The sequence below is a fragment of the Miniopterus schreibersii genome (assembly GCF_964146895.1).
Source record: "Miniopterus schreibersii genome assembly, chromosome: 1".
Classification (NCBI taxonomy): Eukaryota; Metazoa; Chordata; class Mammalia; order Chiroptera; family Miniopteridae; genus Miniopterus; species Miniopterus schreibersii.
Genome location: NC_138101.1, coordinates 133,055,725 through 133,073,475, shown reverse-complemented (window position 1 = coordinate 133,073,475; position 17,751 = coordinate 133,055,725). Strand labels below are relative to the sequence as shown.

General features: G+C 42.4%; 1 protein-coding gene and 1 pseudogene across 2 annotated transcripts in view; both read right to left on the bottom strand.

The window, feature by feature from the left end:
* LOC308548603 (uncharacterized protein) overlaps positions 1-17,411 on the bottom strand; it is a 36,135-nt gene extending 18,724 nt beyond the window's left edge. The window contains exons 1-5 of the mRNA XM_081120320.1: positions 17,328-17,411; positions 16,410-16,557; positions 15,843-15,978; positions 15,435-15,689; positions 14,880-15,017 (exon numbers count right to left, since the gene is read on the bottom strand). Coding sequence (XP_080976446.1) covers positions 14,880-15,017; positions 15,435-15,689; positions 15,843-15,978; positions 16,410-16,557; positions 17,328-17,382 — 732 coding nt within the window. The 5' untranslated portion in view covers positions 17,383-17,411. The remainder of the gene's footprint in view (positions 1-14,879; positions 15,018-15,434; positions 15,690-15,842; positions 15,979-16,409; positions 16,558-17,327) is intronic.
* On the bottom strand, positions 7,551-8,058 carry LOC308548226 (large ribosomal subunit protein eL21 pseudogene; annotated as a pseudogene). Its single transcript has one exon. The product of its transcript is annotated as a large ribosomal subunit protein eL21 pseudogene (transcript).
* Positions 17,412-17,751: the final 340 nt, after the last annotated feature.

Below are 17,751 nucleotides of genomic sequence, written 5' to 3'. Positions count from 1 at the left end.
GAGAGAGGAAGGGAGAGGAAGAGACAGAGATAGAAACATCAATGGTGAGAGAGTCATTGATTGGCTGCAACCTGCAACCCGGGCATGTGCCCTGACCGGGAATCGAACCCCGATCTCCTGGATCCTAGGTCCATGCTCAATCGCTGAGCCACGGTTGGCTGGGCAATGTATTTCCTTACATCTTAACACAATCATCGAGGAACAACTTTTGTCTTCTAGATGCTATCTATATAAGATTGATACAATCTGGGGGAATTCCAAGATGGCACTGGATTGAGTGGAAGCTACACTGACACTCTCCCAGGACCAAACTGCAATTACAACTAAAATATAGAAAAAGCATCCTGAATAATCAACTGCAAGTGAAGATGAGCTGGAGACTACCCTCATAACCAAGAAGGAAAAGTGGAGACTGCATAGAGACTGGTAGGAAGTGCAGAGGCACAAAAGAGCTGGCTGGGCTCCCAAAGGAAGCAGCTGAAGGCCTGGAGGGATATTTCAGCTGTGGGTGGTTCCTACTGAGGACTCTGGGGTCTAAACCCCAAGTTGGGCTTCCCAGCCAAGAGCACCAGAACTGAAAAAGGTGCCCACATAACATCTGGCTGTGAAAAGCAGCCAGGTTTCTGTCTACTAGGGAGAGACAGCTGGAAATGCAGGCACCCTCTTAAAGGGCCAACCACAAAGTTTCTTGTGCAGCCACTCACCTTGGGCTCCAGCAGAGGGAGGGCAGAGTGGACTAGAGCTGTGTGAGGAGAGTCTGGGAATTACTGGCTTGGAGGAGTAGAGCTCAGAGGGCAGCCATCTGGATTCCTGTGCTGAGTCATTCCCCTATACTGCAGAAGACATCTTTCTCAAGCAAACATTTACCTTCCCAGCAGCTTTTGCCTGGGGGTGGGCAGCAATTACCCCACCCTGCTGGAAAATCTCTCTCCATACCTTATAGAGTTTCTACAGCTCGAGGCTCCTTAAGAACAGAATAACAGCCTCTGAATGCTTTGAGTCTTTGTCTGATTTGCTTCTGGACCCAGGGCTTGGAAAAGCAGACCTTGGTGTGCATCTTGGTCCTGTCCAAACACACCCACCCTCAGGAGAGGGAACCAGAAGCTTGGAGTGCAGAAAACTTCAAACAGGATACTCAAGGCCAGTCACAAACAGGGTCTAACAGTGGCCTGCACCAGAGACCATCCAAAAGACTGGGAGTCCTAGCAGATCTACCTAACTCATAGAAACAAATCCAAACAGGCAGCCAAAATGGGGAGATAAAAAAGCAAGCTCCAAATGAAAGAAAAAAATAATTCTCCGGAAGAAAAGCTAAGTGAAATGGAGATAAGCAATCTATCAGATATAGAGTTTAGAAAACTGATCATAAGGATACTCAACAGCATAAGAAAAGAAATGGAAACTATGAAGGAAATTAAGAATGACATAGTAGGCCCGGCCAGCTGTGGCTCAGTGGTTGAGCATTGGCATAGGACCCAGGAGATCTCAGTTTGATTCCTGGTCAGGGCACATGCCAAGGTTTCAGGCTCGATCCCCAGTTGGGGGCATGCAAGAGGTGGCTGATCAATGATGACCCTCTCATCATTGATGTCTCTCCTCTCTCTCTTCCTCTCTCTGAAATCAATAAAGATATATTTTTTAAAAAAGAATGACATAGTAGAAATAAAAATAAATTGGAAGAAATGAGGAGCAGATTAGGGGAAGCAGAGGATCGGATCAGCTAATTAGAAGACAGGATAGAAAAAAAATCAGTCAGAAAACTAAAAAGAATAAACAATTAAAAAACAGGAGGACAGCCTAAGGGAACTGTGGGACAATATGAAAAGTAACAATATTCGCATCATAGGGGTGCCAGAGGAGGTGAAAAGTAAGCAAGGCTTTGAGAACATGTTTGAAGAAATAATGGTAGAAAACTTCCTGCACCAGGTAGTTGAGAGTTCTGGATCAGATTGTTGGGATTCTGGTGCCATTCCTTATTAGCTTTGTAATTTTGGGCACGGTTCTTCATCTCTCTTAGCCCTCTCCCCATTCATCTGTAAAATGGGCATAAGAATGGTGAGGATTAAATAAGGAATTGTTTTTGTAGAGTACCAGACATAGTAAGTATTTAAAGTCAATTAGTATTAGCATTATTAGCCACCAAGTTTGCTTACTTCTTCCAAGAGTTTGTGAACCAGAATTGTCTTCCTTTAGGACAATTCTAAATAGCCAAAGGAAATAAAGAGCACCTTCCAGAATTTTGAACAGTCTCCTATCTGCCCCAATAATGTTACAGTATCTGAGGGATTCTGGAGCCCTCCATTCTGCTTCCAGAGGAGGGGTGAATCTGAGCCCTGGGGTTTCTGAGCCTTATTGAATGTTATCCTGCCCTTTGTGTTATGCTCAGGAATCTGAGGGTTGGGGTGGTTAATTGCATCTTCATTTTGTGTCCTGGGACCTCATGGGCTATTATTTCTGTGTGTTCTTCCAGTTGCTCAACTCCTCCCTGATTTCATGACCTCCCCCCCCCGTCCCCCCTTTTCATGTAGTCTGAATTCTTGATAGTGACATGAAACATGAATGGCACCCTCTCTCCCAGTCTCAAGCTTCCATTCATTTTCTCCTACCATCATATGGGTTCTTTCAATGACAATGCTTGTGTCAGCCTGGTTATCAAAATTCTTCATTCCTTTCAGCCTCTGGGTTTCTGGATAAAATGCCACTCACTCACTCACTCACTCACTCACTCATCAGTCAAAAAATAGTTTGATGGGCACTTACTTGATGCCAGACCCTTGTGATAAAAAGGCAATCACGGCCTGCAAGCTCATAATTATAGCACAAATAGAAAAGTGCCACGATGGAGAGATGTAAGTGCTGTGGGATGGCAGGAGGAGCTCTCAGATTTGTCCTGGGAAGGCAGTGACAGTGTCAACTGAGCAGAGATCTCAAGGAGAGTTTACCTCCCGTCAATGGACAAACTGAGACGGGGCTTTCTGGGTAGCGGTAGTAACATATACAAAAAGGGCAAGAGAAAGGATGGTTGTTCAGAAAACTGCAAGTCATTCAGTATTATTGAAGCATAGAGTGAAGGGAAAAAGGCAGGAATGCTGGAAGATGAGGCTAGACAGAAGTCAGTTTAGAAAGGGATTGTTTGCCATAAAAGTGTGGATTTTGTCCTATGGGTCAGTGAGGGTTTTTTTCTATTTTAACTTTTGGTAAAAAACACACAACATAAAACCTACCATCTTAAGCATCTTTAAATGTACAGCACAGCAGTGTTATCTATGTGCACTTTATTGTGCAACAGTCTCTAGAACTTTTTCATCTTGTAAAACTGAAATTATATCCATTGAACAACTTCCTGTTTTCCCCTTCCTTCAGCCCCTGGTGACCACCATTCTACTTTCTGTTTCTAAGAGTGTGACTACTTTAGATTCTTCACATAAGTTGAATCATACAGTATTTGTCTTTTTGTAACTGGCTTATTTCACTTAGCCTAATGTCTTCAAGATTCATTCATGTAGTATTTGATAGGATTTACATTTTAGGGCTAAATAATATTCCATTGTATGTATATATCATACTTTCTTCATTTATCTCTCAGTTAACATTTTGGTTGCTTTCATCTCTTGGCTTTTAAAAAAACCGTGAAGCCTGAGGCGACTTGGCTCAGTGGTCGAGGACCAGCCCACAGACTGAAGGGCCCGGGGTTCAATTCTGGCCAAGAGCACGTACCTCGGCTGCAGGCTCCATCCCTGGCCCTGGTTGGAGTGTGTGTGGGAGGCAACCAATTGATGTGTCTCTCTCACATCGATGTTTCTCTCTCTTTCTCCCTTCCACTCTCTCTGAAAAGCAATGGAAAAAATATCCTGGGATGAAGATTAAAAAAAAAATTGTGAAGTAGAACACTTATATAGGGATGGCTTATAACTTATATGTACAGCTTAATGAACAATTATAGATGAGATGCTCATGTAACTATCTCCCAGGTTAAGAAGTAGAACGTAGCCAGGAGGACCCAGAAGATCCATGTGCTTCCTGATCACAACCTCTACCCCCACTAGAGGTAACCACTGTCTGAATTATAACCTGACTTATGTGACAACCATTCCCTTATTTTTCTGCCTGTATTTTATTTCTGAGTTTGAATAAGAGTAAATATATTTTTATTACCTATCAATTTATCTTAGGACAATATAATTTAGTTTGGCCTATTTTTGAATTTTATATAAATGGGATATGTATATATTCTTTTGTAAGTTGTTCTCTTATTGAAAATTATGTTTGTGGGATTTACTCCTGTCATTGTGTATCAATGAAGGTCACTGTTTCTATTGCATGAATGTACCACAACTTACTGTGCATTTGTGTTTGTTTTTTTCCTAGCTCTTTTTTTTTAGTTCTCACCCGAGGATGTTTTTTTCATTGTTTTTCAGAGAGACAGAGAGAGTGGAAGAGAGAGAGAGAGAGAGAGAGGGAGAGGAGGAGAGAGAAACATTGATGTGAGAGAGACACATTGATTAGTTGCCTCCCACTCGTGCCCTGACCAAGGCCAGGGATTGAGCCTGCAACCGAGGGATGCGCCCTTGGCCAGAATCAAACCCTGTACCCTTCAGTCCTTAGGCTGATGCTCTAACCACTGAGCAAGCCCAGCTAGGACCCTAGTTCTTGATTATTACAGATAATGCCAGTAAAAGCATTCTCTAACAGCATCCTGGTGGACATTTGCATGAATTTCTTTATTTCCTGTAACCAAGAATGCAATCATTGGGTCAAAGCATGTGCATAGTTTCAACTTTAATGGGATGTGCCAAACTGTTTTCAGAATCTTTGGACCAGTTTATACTCTCACCAGCAGCTTTCAAGAGTTCTTTTTGCTCCACATTTACACTAACAGGTAGTATTTTCAGACATTTTTAAAGTAAAGTTTTATTTATTTATTTATTATTATTTATTTATTTATTTTCTTTTTACAGATGTCCCCCCTTTTCCCCCCATTGGTCCCCTCCACCCCGCATTCACCCCACCCCCATGCCTTCCCCATACCAATATCTGTGTATAAGTTATTTGATTAATCTCTCCTCATCCACTCCCCCATCCCCACCTTCCCTCTGAGATCCCTCAGTCTGTTCCATGCTTCTATGTCTCTGGATCTATTTTGTTAATCAGTTTATTTTGTTTATTACATTCCACATATGAGTGAGATCATGTGACATTTGTCTTTCTCTGACTGGCTTATTTTGCTTAGCATAATACTCTCTAGTTCCCTCCATGCTGTCCCAAAGGATGAGATCCTTCTTTTTTATAGCTGCATAGTATTTCATGGTGTAAATGTCTCACGGCCCTTTTTATCCACTCATCTACTGATGGGCACTTGGGCTGTTTCCAGATCTTAGCTATTGTAAATTGCACTGCTATGAACATAGAGCTGCACAAGTTCTTTCTGATTGGTGTTTCAGGTTTCTTTGGATATATTCCTAAAAGTGGGATCACTGGGTCAAAAGGCAGTTCTGTTTTTAGTGTTGTGAGGAACCTCCATACTGTTTTCCATAGTGGTTGCACCAGTCTGCACTCCCACCAGCAATGTACTAGGGTTCCCTTTTCTCCATACCCTCGCCAGCACTTGTTCAGTTAGTTGATTTCTTGATGGTAGCCATTCTGACAGGTGTGAAGTGATACTTCATTGTGACTTTAATTTGCATCTCTCTGATAATTAGTGGTAAAGTAAAGTTTTTATTGAAGAATGACACAAATGTACCAAAATATACAAATCTTGTACTGGAAGTCTTAGCTAGAGCAATTAGGCAAAACAAAGAAATAAAAAGACATCCAAATCAGAGGAAGAAATAAAATTGATGTTATTTGCAGATGATATGCACTTGTATAGAGAAAGCCATAGAGATTCATCCAAATATTGTTGGAACCAATCAACAAATTCAGTAAATTTGTAGAACATAAAATCGATGTGCAGAAATTTCTATACACTAATAATGAAATATCTGAAAAAGAAATAAAGAAAACTACCTCTTCTCAATAGCATGAAAAAAATAAGATACATAGGAATAAATTTAACCAGGGTAGTGAAATATTCTTACAATGAAAACAAGACTTCAATGAAAGAAACTGAAGAAGACAAACAAATGGAATGTTATCCCATGTTTATAGATTTGAAGGTTTAATAATGTTAAAATGACCATACTACCCAAAGCCTTCTATAGATTCAATGCAATTCCTTCAAAATTCCAATTATATTTTTCACAGAAATAGAATAAACAATCCTAAAATTTGTATGGAACCACAAAACATCCAAAATAGCCAAAGAAATTATGAGAAAGAACAAAGTTGGAGGCATCACAATTCTTGATCTTAAACTATATTACAAAGCTATAGTGATCAAAACAATATGGTACTGGCATAAAAATTGACTTTTGCCAGCACCTCAGAAACTCCTTTGTGACCTTCCCAGGGACTACCTTTCTTTTCCCTAAATGTAACCTCTGTCTTGACTTCCATTATCTTAGATTAATTTTGCCCATTTATTTAACACTTTATATTAAAAAGATCAATAAATATGTACCATTTAGTGTCTGACTTCTTTTATTCAAGGTATGTTTTTAAAGACTCATCCATGTGGTTGTGTGGAATGGTGTTCCTTCATTCTTATTGATGATTAGTGTTCCATTGTGATTATTCTACAATTTATATGTGCATTCTGCTGGATATTAGAATTTGTGTTATTTCCAGTTTTTGCTATTGGGAATAGATCTGCTATGAACTTTCGTATTCATACCTTTGGTACACATATGTATGCATTTCTATTGAATGTATATTTAAAATGGCATTGCTGTGCTCAATAAACATGCTGAGCAAAACATTTTCCCCCCAAAATGATTGTATCACAGCCATCAGTAGTGTATGAAAGTTTTGGTATTGATGATATATCTTGTTAACACTTGGTAATGCCAGAATTTTTCATTTTAGCCACTCTGGTGGCTGTGTAGTGGTATCTTATAGCACTTTTAATTTGTATTTCCCTGAAATAATACTGTTGAAAAATGTATTACTTGCTTATTGGCTATTTAATATCCTGGTTTGCAAAGAGTGTGTTTAAGATTTTGCTCATTTAAAAAATTAGATTCCTTGTATTTATCTTATTAGTTTGTAGAAATTCTTTATATATTCTGGATATGAGTCCTTTGTCAAATATATGCATTGCAAGTATTTTATCCTACTTTGTGGTCTGTCTTTTCACTCTCTTGCCTTTTGATAACAAACATTCTTAATTTTAAGATATTTTTTCTTTATAATTCAAGTTTTTTTGGTGTGTCTTATTTAAGAAAATTCTTGCACACTGAGGTCATGAAGATAGTGTTCTATATTAGCTTCTGGAGTTATATTTCTAGAAGATTTTAAATGGCAGGTTTTATCTCTTAACAAATATCAGGCTACTCATATTTTCAAATTTTGGTGAACTATGCTTTTTTTTTTTGACATAAAGTTTTCATTATTTTTTGGGGGAGAAGGGATACCACACTTCTACCCAATTAAGAGAAACATTTTTATCAGTACAGAGGTCTTTTTTTTTTTTAAACATTTATGCCATGAATTTATAGGGAATGGGTTCCAGCAGCTCAGGCTCCTTTCCATTGGTTCTCACAAAGTGTGCCTCCCTGGGTGGAGCAGGCTGACACTTCAGTTGAACCCAGGTACCTTTCTCTTTGGCTTCCTTCTTTTCCTGATCATTTTCTTTCACACGTTTCAGGAAGCTATCTCAGCTGTTAGAGTGCTTAATATGCTCAATATGTACGTTAATTCTCTTGGCAAGAATCTTGCCCTTAACTTGTTTTTCACAACAATGTCCACCACATGCTGGGTGACATTGTAGACTCTTCCAGTTTTGCCATGGTAACATTTGTGGGGCATTCCTTTTAGAACAGTGTCCATTCCCTTGATGTCTACAATATCACCTTTTTTGTAGATGCTCATGTATGTGGCCAAAGGAACAACTCTATGTTTTCTAAAAGATCTGGAGAACATATAGCGGGTGCCTCTCCTCTTTCCCTTTGTGTTGGTCATTTTGGCGAATTACTGGAAGATGGCGATTCCAGCCAAAAGCTTGAGTTATGCTTTTGAAAGAATTAATCAATTCTCTAATTTAGGATTTAAAATTAATTACCAAAAAGGTGTTTAAAATAGCATAAAGACTTTTTTGATGTTTGTAAAACGTGTAGTGATGTTCCTTTTTCCATTTTTGATTTTGGTAATGTTTTTCTTTTCTCTTTTTCTTAATCATTTTAAGGATTGTCAAAATATAAGATTTCTAGTTAAATTTGAATTTCAGATAAACAATGAATAATTTTAAAGCATAAATAGGTCCAGCTATTTCATGGTGCACACTTATACTAAACTTTATTTTATTTTATTTGTACTTCAAATTTGACTGGGAGTTCTATATTTTTATTTATTAAACTTGGCATCTCTATCAGTCTTGCTACAGGTTTATAAGTTTTATTAGTCATTTAAAATAACTAAATTTTAGGTTTGTTGATGCATTTTTTTTCTATTTTAATAAACTTTGCTCTTGCCTTTACTATTTCAGTCTTTCTGCTTTGGTTTACATTCTGTACTATTTCTAACATCTTGGATTAGAGGTCATGAGATCATACTGACTTTTCAGCTTTTCTTCTTTTATAATAAATGAAATTTAAGAATGTAAATTCCCTCTGCAGCTCTGTTTTATTTTCAGATCATATATATATATCTCATATATAGAATTAAAAATATATATTAAAAAAATTGATTTTAGAGAGAGGGGGAGGGAGAGAGAGAAATGTAGATGTGAGAGAGAAACATTGATTGGTTGCCTCTTGTACATGCCCCAGCTGGGGATCAATGGAGCAACCTAGGCATGTCCCTTGACTGGAAATCGAATCTGCAACCTTTTGATGTAGGGGATGATGCTCCAACCAACCGAGCCACCCAGCCAAGACTGATATATTTATTATTATAATTAATTTAAAATTTTTTTCTCAACTTGTATTGATTTGTTTTCTTTGATCCAAGGATTATTCAGAGTTTGTTTTCAAAATATTGGTTAAGTTTTAGTTATACTTTTATTTTTATTCTTAACATCCATTGTGGGCAGAGCAATACTGTATGAATTCAATACTTTAAAATGTATTGCAACTTATTTTTTGGCTTAACAGCTATTCAATACTGATCAATGTTCCACATACACTTGAAAGGAATGTAGATTCTGCAGTGTTTGGCTATGATGTTTTGTATAGTATTAGCTAATTCTTCCATTCTTGACCTAGATGATAGCTCCTAAGATATATAACCACTTAGTTTTAGAGAACAGAAAGTATCTCCATTTTCAGCATTCCCCATCACCCAGAGTCATGTGTCATCCTAATAAGTCATACTGGTAACAGGTGACTGGACTCACTATTGTCCTTTGGGAGAAGTTTTAATTTCTGTCCTTTCAATGAATTGTTTTCAACAATAGAGCTGGGGTTTAGCAATTTCCTGGATAGGACTGAGGCAAGGATGGATCATAGAGATAGCCTGGGTAGGCTTCTCTGGAAGTGCTGAGGGTGTTCCAAGCACTGTATTCTTAGGCAGTTGCTTAGTCAGCAGGAGGAAACCCTGGGCTCTAAGAAGGAATGAATGGGGCTTTGGGGACTTTGACTTGAGCCAGAAGTGGTGTTCTCTAACTTGGTTGAATTTTGGGTAGTCAAAGAACTTGAATATCATGCCACATTGCCTTGTATTTGTGATTAGCACCCACCTACTTCCTAAAAATATCAACACCTGACCAAATCCTTTCCCTTTTAGTCTTTCACTGTTTGACAACCCAAGCACTTTTTTGTATTCATGCAAAAGTGTCAAGCACTGGTTTCACCCGAAACAGGCTAGCTAAGAGCCCAGTCATCCAACTTCTTGGTAGTTTCAGCCACCTGCAGAATCCTGGGGATGCAGGTGCAACATGGAGATTGGGGAAGAAGTGGACATGAGATGTTAAAGAGAGTAACAGGAAGATAAGGAGAAGCCAGAAGAATAGTTCTCAGAGGAGGAGTCACAGACAAATGTGCTGGAGTTCACTGTGTGGTCTCAAGACTCCCTGATAAAGCCAGTTTTATTATCAATATCATGATGTTTGGAAGGAAGTCACAGTTTCCAGTGCCAGTGTATTTGGAACAAGTAAGTAGAACTATAAAGAGGTGAAAACAGACTTTGTCACTAATCCTCCCTGTCTCTGATCTCTCCTATCTCATGGACCCAGGTCATGGGGCCCCATTGAAGACTGTTATGTGGACAGAATTTCTGCAGCTCATCACTCCCCATTCTTGGTTGAGAGTGTCTAATTTAATTTCCATGGAAAGAAGAAACAGACCCAGTTATGGGAGAATGGTCTAGCCTGGGTATTGTTTTCTGCCTTTCTTCCCACTCAATGTCCTGACCAACACTCAATGTCCGGAGAGGAATGGTGGGTGTAGTGGAAATACTGGCCACATTCTCTCCTGAAAACACATTCTTAGGCCTTAGCCTCAATGGAGCAGCTCCCTAGGGTGGAGGATGGGGTCTTCTTTAAATTGGCCAGTTTCCTTCATCACTTGAGAGGTTAGTTGAGAGATAATCTGGCCATTAGAGATCCCACATTTATCCTCTGAGGAGAATTTCCACAAGAGAGGATCCTGGGAGTTGAATGGGTTTTCACTTCCTTAGGAGGAGGATGGATAAGGAACTGGAGGTGTTTAGCTTGGAAGAGGGTATAAGCATAGTTGGGCTAAGAGAATGGTATGCACGATCCCTGTCCTAAATTAAGAACTGTCAGGTGGGCCTGGGTGAGATTTTCTCCTTGAGGTTCCAGAACTAGGTGGTTAAATAACCTGGTGAATCACACTAATAGAGGGAGTTGAGAAGATACTCAGGTAACTTGGATTCTACCTCTTAATTGAGACATTAAGTCCTGAGGGGTTGATTTGAGCTTATACACAGGAGATGGGATGTATCTCATGGCCCCACAGGGGGCATCCTCTCCGGTAGGTGTCAGAACATCTTGTATGGCCGTGTGGCCACAGTTTTGGAGAGAAGAGAGTGTGAGGAGTAAAATTTCCTGACTTGTTCCTGTGCACCTCTTGCCGAATGGCTATGCTGGTCTCTCTGACCCTGGGTCATTAGGCATTTGTCATTCTCACCATTGTATCTCCAGGGCCCTGCACCATGCCTAATGGTTGACTGATCCTCACTCACCATTTATGTATTGATGGATAGCAGGAGCAGAGCCAGACTGCCAGCTGTACCAGAAGTGCCAGGCTAAAATGTGTTGTGGCTGCTGAGTGATCAATCCTGATGTTGGGGCAAGTGCTGCCACCTTGTCCTCCAGCACCCTGACCAGAGCTGCCAAGAGTTTTGGCATCACAAAAAGGAATCCAATTGTTACCCACAGGGTATGCAACAGTCAGCTGTAGGAACGTGGGCCAAGGATATGTGAATAATTTTCTATGGAAAGGGATCAGAGTGGGATGAGTTGTCTCCTGGGCCCTCAGGTGTCTCTTAGCCCAGCTCCCTGCCCCTGTTCAGGTGTCTTCCTCACTCTGCTCTCCTGGCTTTTCAGGTGCATTCCCCTCGGAGGAAGATTTTCTTTGCATCTGAGACTTACTCATGTAGTAATAGTCTTCCCAGGTGCTGCTAGGGCTCTTTTGACCTCTGGGTCACTGCTGGCAGACATGTGTCACCTATCCTTTGCAGCAGCCTTCTTCTTTGGCTTTCCCACATGCAAAGTTCCACATACAACTGGTTGGAGCCATAGTAGTAATGATGCTCTGTGCTCCTGCTGCACCTCCATTTCCACTTCCTGGGGTGTGTCTGGATAGTTGCCACAATCCACATATCCCCAGCCCACCTCCCTGCACTTCCTCCCCTGTATCACTTAGTTCCAACTCTGGTGCAAGAATAAGGACCTCAAAGCAGAAGTTTTTTGGCCTTGCGCTCAGATGGCTGGAAGAGGCAAGAGATTATCTGTTGCTTTTTGTTGGGACCGAAAGCCAAGAAGGAGCTGTTTATTGAGCCCTCCTGCAGAGTCTGTACCAGCCCCTGAGTGACCTGGGACCCAGCAGATAAGTCAGGCTGGAAGAGAGGGTAGAGCTGGGGCCTGATCAGCTGCTGAGCCAGAAACTTAGGCATGGGGCACTTAAGTTGTATTCAGTCCCTGTTTCTTGTCTCCATCAAGATTGGGATGGCTCCACCCACAGAGATTTGTGGCTGGGTGATGTTGTGAGCACCATGGGTAACATCTGTTTGTGGTAGAAAATGTAAAGCGGGTGCAGTTTATCCTGATGTTCCAGTCTTGCTGGTCTCCTTTGAGCTGGGAATTTGGGCTCTCAGTGACAACTGTCTACCACCAAAACCTTCACTCGCCAGTGTGAATACCAGGAAGCAGGGGTCATTCAAGCCATATTAGAGGCTGGCTACCTCTGAAACCTGTTCCAATTATCAAAGACGTAACAGCTCCTAAAGCAAACACTTTAAAATTTGTGGATGGTCGAAATGGTTTAATTATGTGCTATGTAGTGGATCACAATGTAGCTCTGGAAAACTGTACTTCTGAAAATCCAGTGGAAAGGTGAAAAAGCAATCTTGGTAGGGTATTAGGCTAATAGAGTTCTTGATTGTTCTGGGTTATGCTGTCTAAAATCTTGAAATAATCTATAATTTATTTAACAGTTTTCATGCACTTCTGATAGTTTTTTCACATTTCTGTCATAGAGATGTTTTCTATGAGCTATGGGGACTGGCCTGTGCTGCCCCCTGTTGTCCTACTCAAGGTTCAGATGGTTTCCTCCTGGGGCACCCACTTTTTTTTACCCCAAACTCAGACACCCTTATCAAGGTCACCACCAATTACCTCTGTGATTCTGCTACAGTTGTGATGAATAGCCAGTGTCTAGTTTCTCCTAACCTTGATGCTCTGTTCAGGGGCAGAAGCAGTAGCCTCTGTAGACCAGAAGTTTGCCTTGGCTATTGGGTTTGGAGAGAGGTTCCTTGTGAGATTGCTGCACATGAGCTTGTTATGGTTTTATGACTTTCCAGTCTAGTCAGTAAGGCCTCTAATGCACAAAGCCTGCACCTGGAGAAAGAAAGTGGGAGGAATTGTGTCCTTTTGCATTAGTTTGAATGTGCCTTAAAAACACTTTTTTGCCAAAGCTCTGTTGCTGAGTTTTATTTAGTGGAGAGGAGTGCAGAGCTGTGGGAAGTGATGTGGCTGGCTCTGGGATGGTCATGAAAGGAATTGTCTTCTGGAGGTGAGCACCGTGAGGTCCATAGGAACCTTTCCATCAGAGCAGCTGGAGGCAGAGAGCTGCTGTGGAAGTGCTGAGTGTCAGGGAAAGCCGTGGAAGTGAGATGGCTCTGCCCTGGGTGTTTCCTGGGGACTGATTCCTGAGACCAAGTCGTGTTCTGGGACTCTCAGTAGATGTCACAGAGAGTAAGGACCTGATGGGGGCTCTTCCACCCTTTCTTATCCCAGCCCCATCATCAAGTATTCTTTCCATTTGCCAATGCAAACATTTAATAATGAGACTGTTATTCCCCAGGACATGCAAGTGATGGAATTCGTGTGGTAGTAAATATAGAGGGAATGACTATATTGTCAAAGATGCAATGTTGATTAAAATTTTGTTGATAAATAGCTTATACTGAATATTAAGCAAATGACTTTCTGATAAGAAATTCCTATAAAATAATGGTCAAATTTATGAAAGCATTTCTGTATATAGCCAGTTGGATTTTACAGATGGTCAGTGATAATTCCATTTAATTAAACTGCAAGGTTCAGATGGTAAACGCCACACTACAGGAATAACTGACGTTTTGATGGACGTAGAAGAACCTCCCAGCTGATTCTGTACAGTCACCTTAAGAATGTGTTTAAAGCGAGATTTTGTTATGTAACTTCAATCATCTTTTATTTGAATATAATATTGATATAGACAGTCTTGGGCTAATCTTTAGAACAGAAATAATGTTATTTTAGTCAACATTGGGTTGAGTTTGGTATAACTTTAGAGTATGAAAACAGGAAGCAGACCCCTGTCATATTGAAAATGAAGACATTGGTCTACAGTGCAGTGGGGGTTGGTTGGCATGGGGGTTTGGGAGAAGGACTCTGGCTCTCAGTGGACACTTGGGTTGCTTCCATCTATTGGCCATGGGAATAGTATTGCTGTGAACATGGGTGTTCACTGGCTATTTCTAAGCAAGCAGATCTTTTCCTTTCTCTAGGGCTTTTATGGTTAACTTTTTTACACTTAGATCTCTGATCCATTTGAGAGTTATTTTGGATTATGGTGTGAGGAGTGGATCCTATTTTATTACTCCCCCCCGACTCCCTGCCCCCAACTATCTAGTTGTTTTAACGCCATGTATTGAAAGTTCATTCTTTCCTTTGGTTGGCCTATGCTACACACACCAGTGACACAGAGTTCTAGAGTATACTTTAATATCTGGTGGGGAAGTCTCTGGTAGGGTGGGGTAGAGTGCCTTGCCCTGGGAGACTATGGCCTTCCATAAATCCCCAAATTATGTGAGGAGAGGAGATGGGGAATGGATGGCTTGGAGTAGGGAAGTAGCTCATCATATCTTCCAGGATGGGCTGTGGGAGGTTCATTTGTCTTGGAGAAAAGACCCCATTTTCCTGGAAGAGCTCAGACTCAGTCATGGGTACATTTGTTTTGTACAGAATGAAGTTTAATAACATGAGAAATTGGTTATTTCCATTCTAGACATAGACATTTATTAAGGGTTTGACAACCCCACTGAAGCTGGGTTACATCCCAGAGAACAGTCAATCATAGTGAGGAGGAGAGGTCTCAGGGTATCCTCTTTCTGTTAAATTGGTTCATTGTTCTATTTATCCAGGGCAGGAAGCGAGCAATCCTGGTGAAGACTGTTGGTGGAGCAGCGAATCTTCTTCCATAGGAGACAATGCCCTGTGCCACATTGTTGCACACAAGGGGCCCTCCGGTGTCCCCCTGTGGGTGATGAGAGGAAGGGACACTAAGCCAGTCCTCCACACTTCACACCTCCCTATTCTTTGTTCCCTAAGGTAAGGGCAGAGGAGGAAAAGTGGTGGGGTTGCAGAAGTCAACCTCCTTGATCTTTCATTGGTTGAGCTTCAACCCTGGCTGTGGTTGTTGTCTCTGGCTCAACCCAAGTCAAGATACCTTTTCCTTTCCCATGAAAACACTGAATATGTGTGTGTTGTGTGTTGGTCTCCTCCCCTTACCTCAGAGACTGGATTGAGTGGAAAAGCCCCTACTTTACCTTGACCTGGTCCCCAGACTGAGGTCATGGGGATGTAGTCTGTTCACACTGCCTAATTATACCCAGACCCTTCTGTCTTGCCCTGGGAGACATATGGTCATTTAGGCAGATGCCTGTGGGCTTACCAGGAAGGTGGCCTTCCCCTCGATTGGGTCTCCTGCACAAATCTGTCTTTGGCCATTGTAGGTATCAAAGCAATTGCTGCATTCCTGATCCCTCTGCACGCTCAGCTGCACATCCTGAAGTGTGTCTGTTCTCCTGGTCTGGCTGATCAGGCCCCAGCCAGCCACAGTGCACAAGGACCCAGGATGCAGCCGGGCCTGGGACTGAGGCAGAGCCACAGCCCTCACAAATCGATTCCACTGGGCTCTATTTTCCAGCTGGCAGGAAGAAAGCAGGCACTCAGGGAATGTCTGTGCAGCACTCACCCCACTACCCCTGCCTCCTCCAACAAGGTCCCAGGACAAGGTGAAGCCCCCATGCTGGGACAGAGCCAGCTCAAATGGAGAACCAGAGGGTCAGGCAGGTGGTACCTGCAGTAACATGATGTCATTCAGGCGGTTCTGTTCATTGTATCTCGGGTGGCGGATTGCTCTGAGCACCAGTATACTCTGCTGTGTTCTTTCATGCCTCCTGATGTTGTGAGCTCCCAAGATGACGCAAATATGACTGCAAAGGAATGGCGGGCTAGAGGTAGGCCCTATGAACTCAAGTGCACCAGCTTTGCAGGACAGATGAGAGCCCAGGGCAGCAAAACTGCAACTGGGGGAAGTGAGGGGACAGGAAGGCTCTGGGGCTGAGATCTCTGTGTCCTCTGCTTCTCCAAAGCCCTGTGCTGGGGATGGTAGGGACACAGCAAACTTAAGTTTTGCTTCCCCTAGAATAAATTGAGAAAGAGCTTGAATTTATATTTCGAGCCCTAATGAATGCCTTCCACCTCTTCCTTTTGTTTTCATTTACACTAGCCTGTTCCGTGCCCCCCAGGGCTTATCCAGTCTCTCTTCACCCCTTCATTGCTAGTACTTGGCTTTCAGCCTCATGCACTTATGAACCCTTCTGAACCTGCTCTACTGGCCACTAGAAGACCCTTAATTTCTTACCTTCCCCAGCAGTGAGCTGCTGTCATCACAAAGTCTTCTCGCACCAGGAAGCCCCCACAAGTGCTCAGACCCCTTGATGTTCGGGTGAGAAGATATGCCATGTAGGGGTGGGAATGGGGCCTGGCCTCTTGGCCTCCGATGATCTCCCCTGGAAGAAAGTATTCAGCATTTATCTCTGCACTCACTGAACCTGGAGTGAGGGCACTAGCTTGGTGGCTCCAGAAAAGCTAGAAGATGGGGAAGCTACAGAGATGGGAAAGGAGGGTTTGGTGGTGAGAATTGGGGTCTGCAGGGTACTGCATCATGGGAGAGGGCTCCAGCGTTCTGCAGCTTCTGGCTCTCCACCCCAGATCTTAGCTTCTTCCCACATCTCCCAAAGGAGAACAATCCTTGCTCCAGGCAAGGCCAGCGTAGGCCTCTCACAATGTGGAGAGATCTCTGCTGTTGAGATCCAGAGCCCTGTGGAGTAGCTTCTGCCTAAAGTTCCCTGGTACTTTCTTTTTCAAAGAGCTTCCCTGATCCCTCTGAGTCCAGCTCATGGACTCAGCAGGGACTTTCTCAGCAGCAAGGACTGTTTTCTAGGAATCTAGATGTGAGCTGATGGGGCTGTTATTGCTGTATCCTTGTCTCCTACGATTTGACAGATGGGCTGCAGAAAAATGAATAGAGCACAGTTACAGAGCATGTTTACATGCCAGGGGCCATGCTAAGAGGTTCATGGACACTCAGTAATGTAACTGTCATAGCAGCTCTATGAGGTAGGTATTGCTATTATTCCTACTTATAGATGAAGGACCTGGGAATGTGAACTCAAATAGTGTGCTATCCAATGACACAGAGCTAGGACGTGCCTAGGCAGTCTGGGTCCAGAGGCTATGGGATGGGATTGAGCCTCTGAGGGTTTGGATGGTCACTTACCTGCCCCAGCCTTGGGGGGTAAGAGAAAGGCCACCAGGAGCAGGAGTAGCTTCATCTTTTCAGGAATGTTGCTCAGCCAGTTGCTGTTGGTGCTTCCTCCTGCCACAGTTTTAGCCCCTGAGAGAGGAAGGAAGGGCAGGGTGGGGACTGGAGGGTTCCCATTCCCATTCTTCTACTGGGGTGATAGGTTTCATCACCGCTGGCTGGCCAGGAAGTTTGTCCACCAAAACTGCCAGCGACCTGGGGGAAGAGAGAGTAAAATCAACCAACAAAGGATCTCCCACAGCTGCTGAGTCATGTTTTCAGCAGAAATGTGAAGCAGGACCAAGGAGGCAGGCTTTGGGCATGGTGTCCCAGAAGCCTAAGCCCACCCAATTCAATACAATCCCAGCAAGGCACAAAAGCTGCTACCTGCCTACTACCT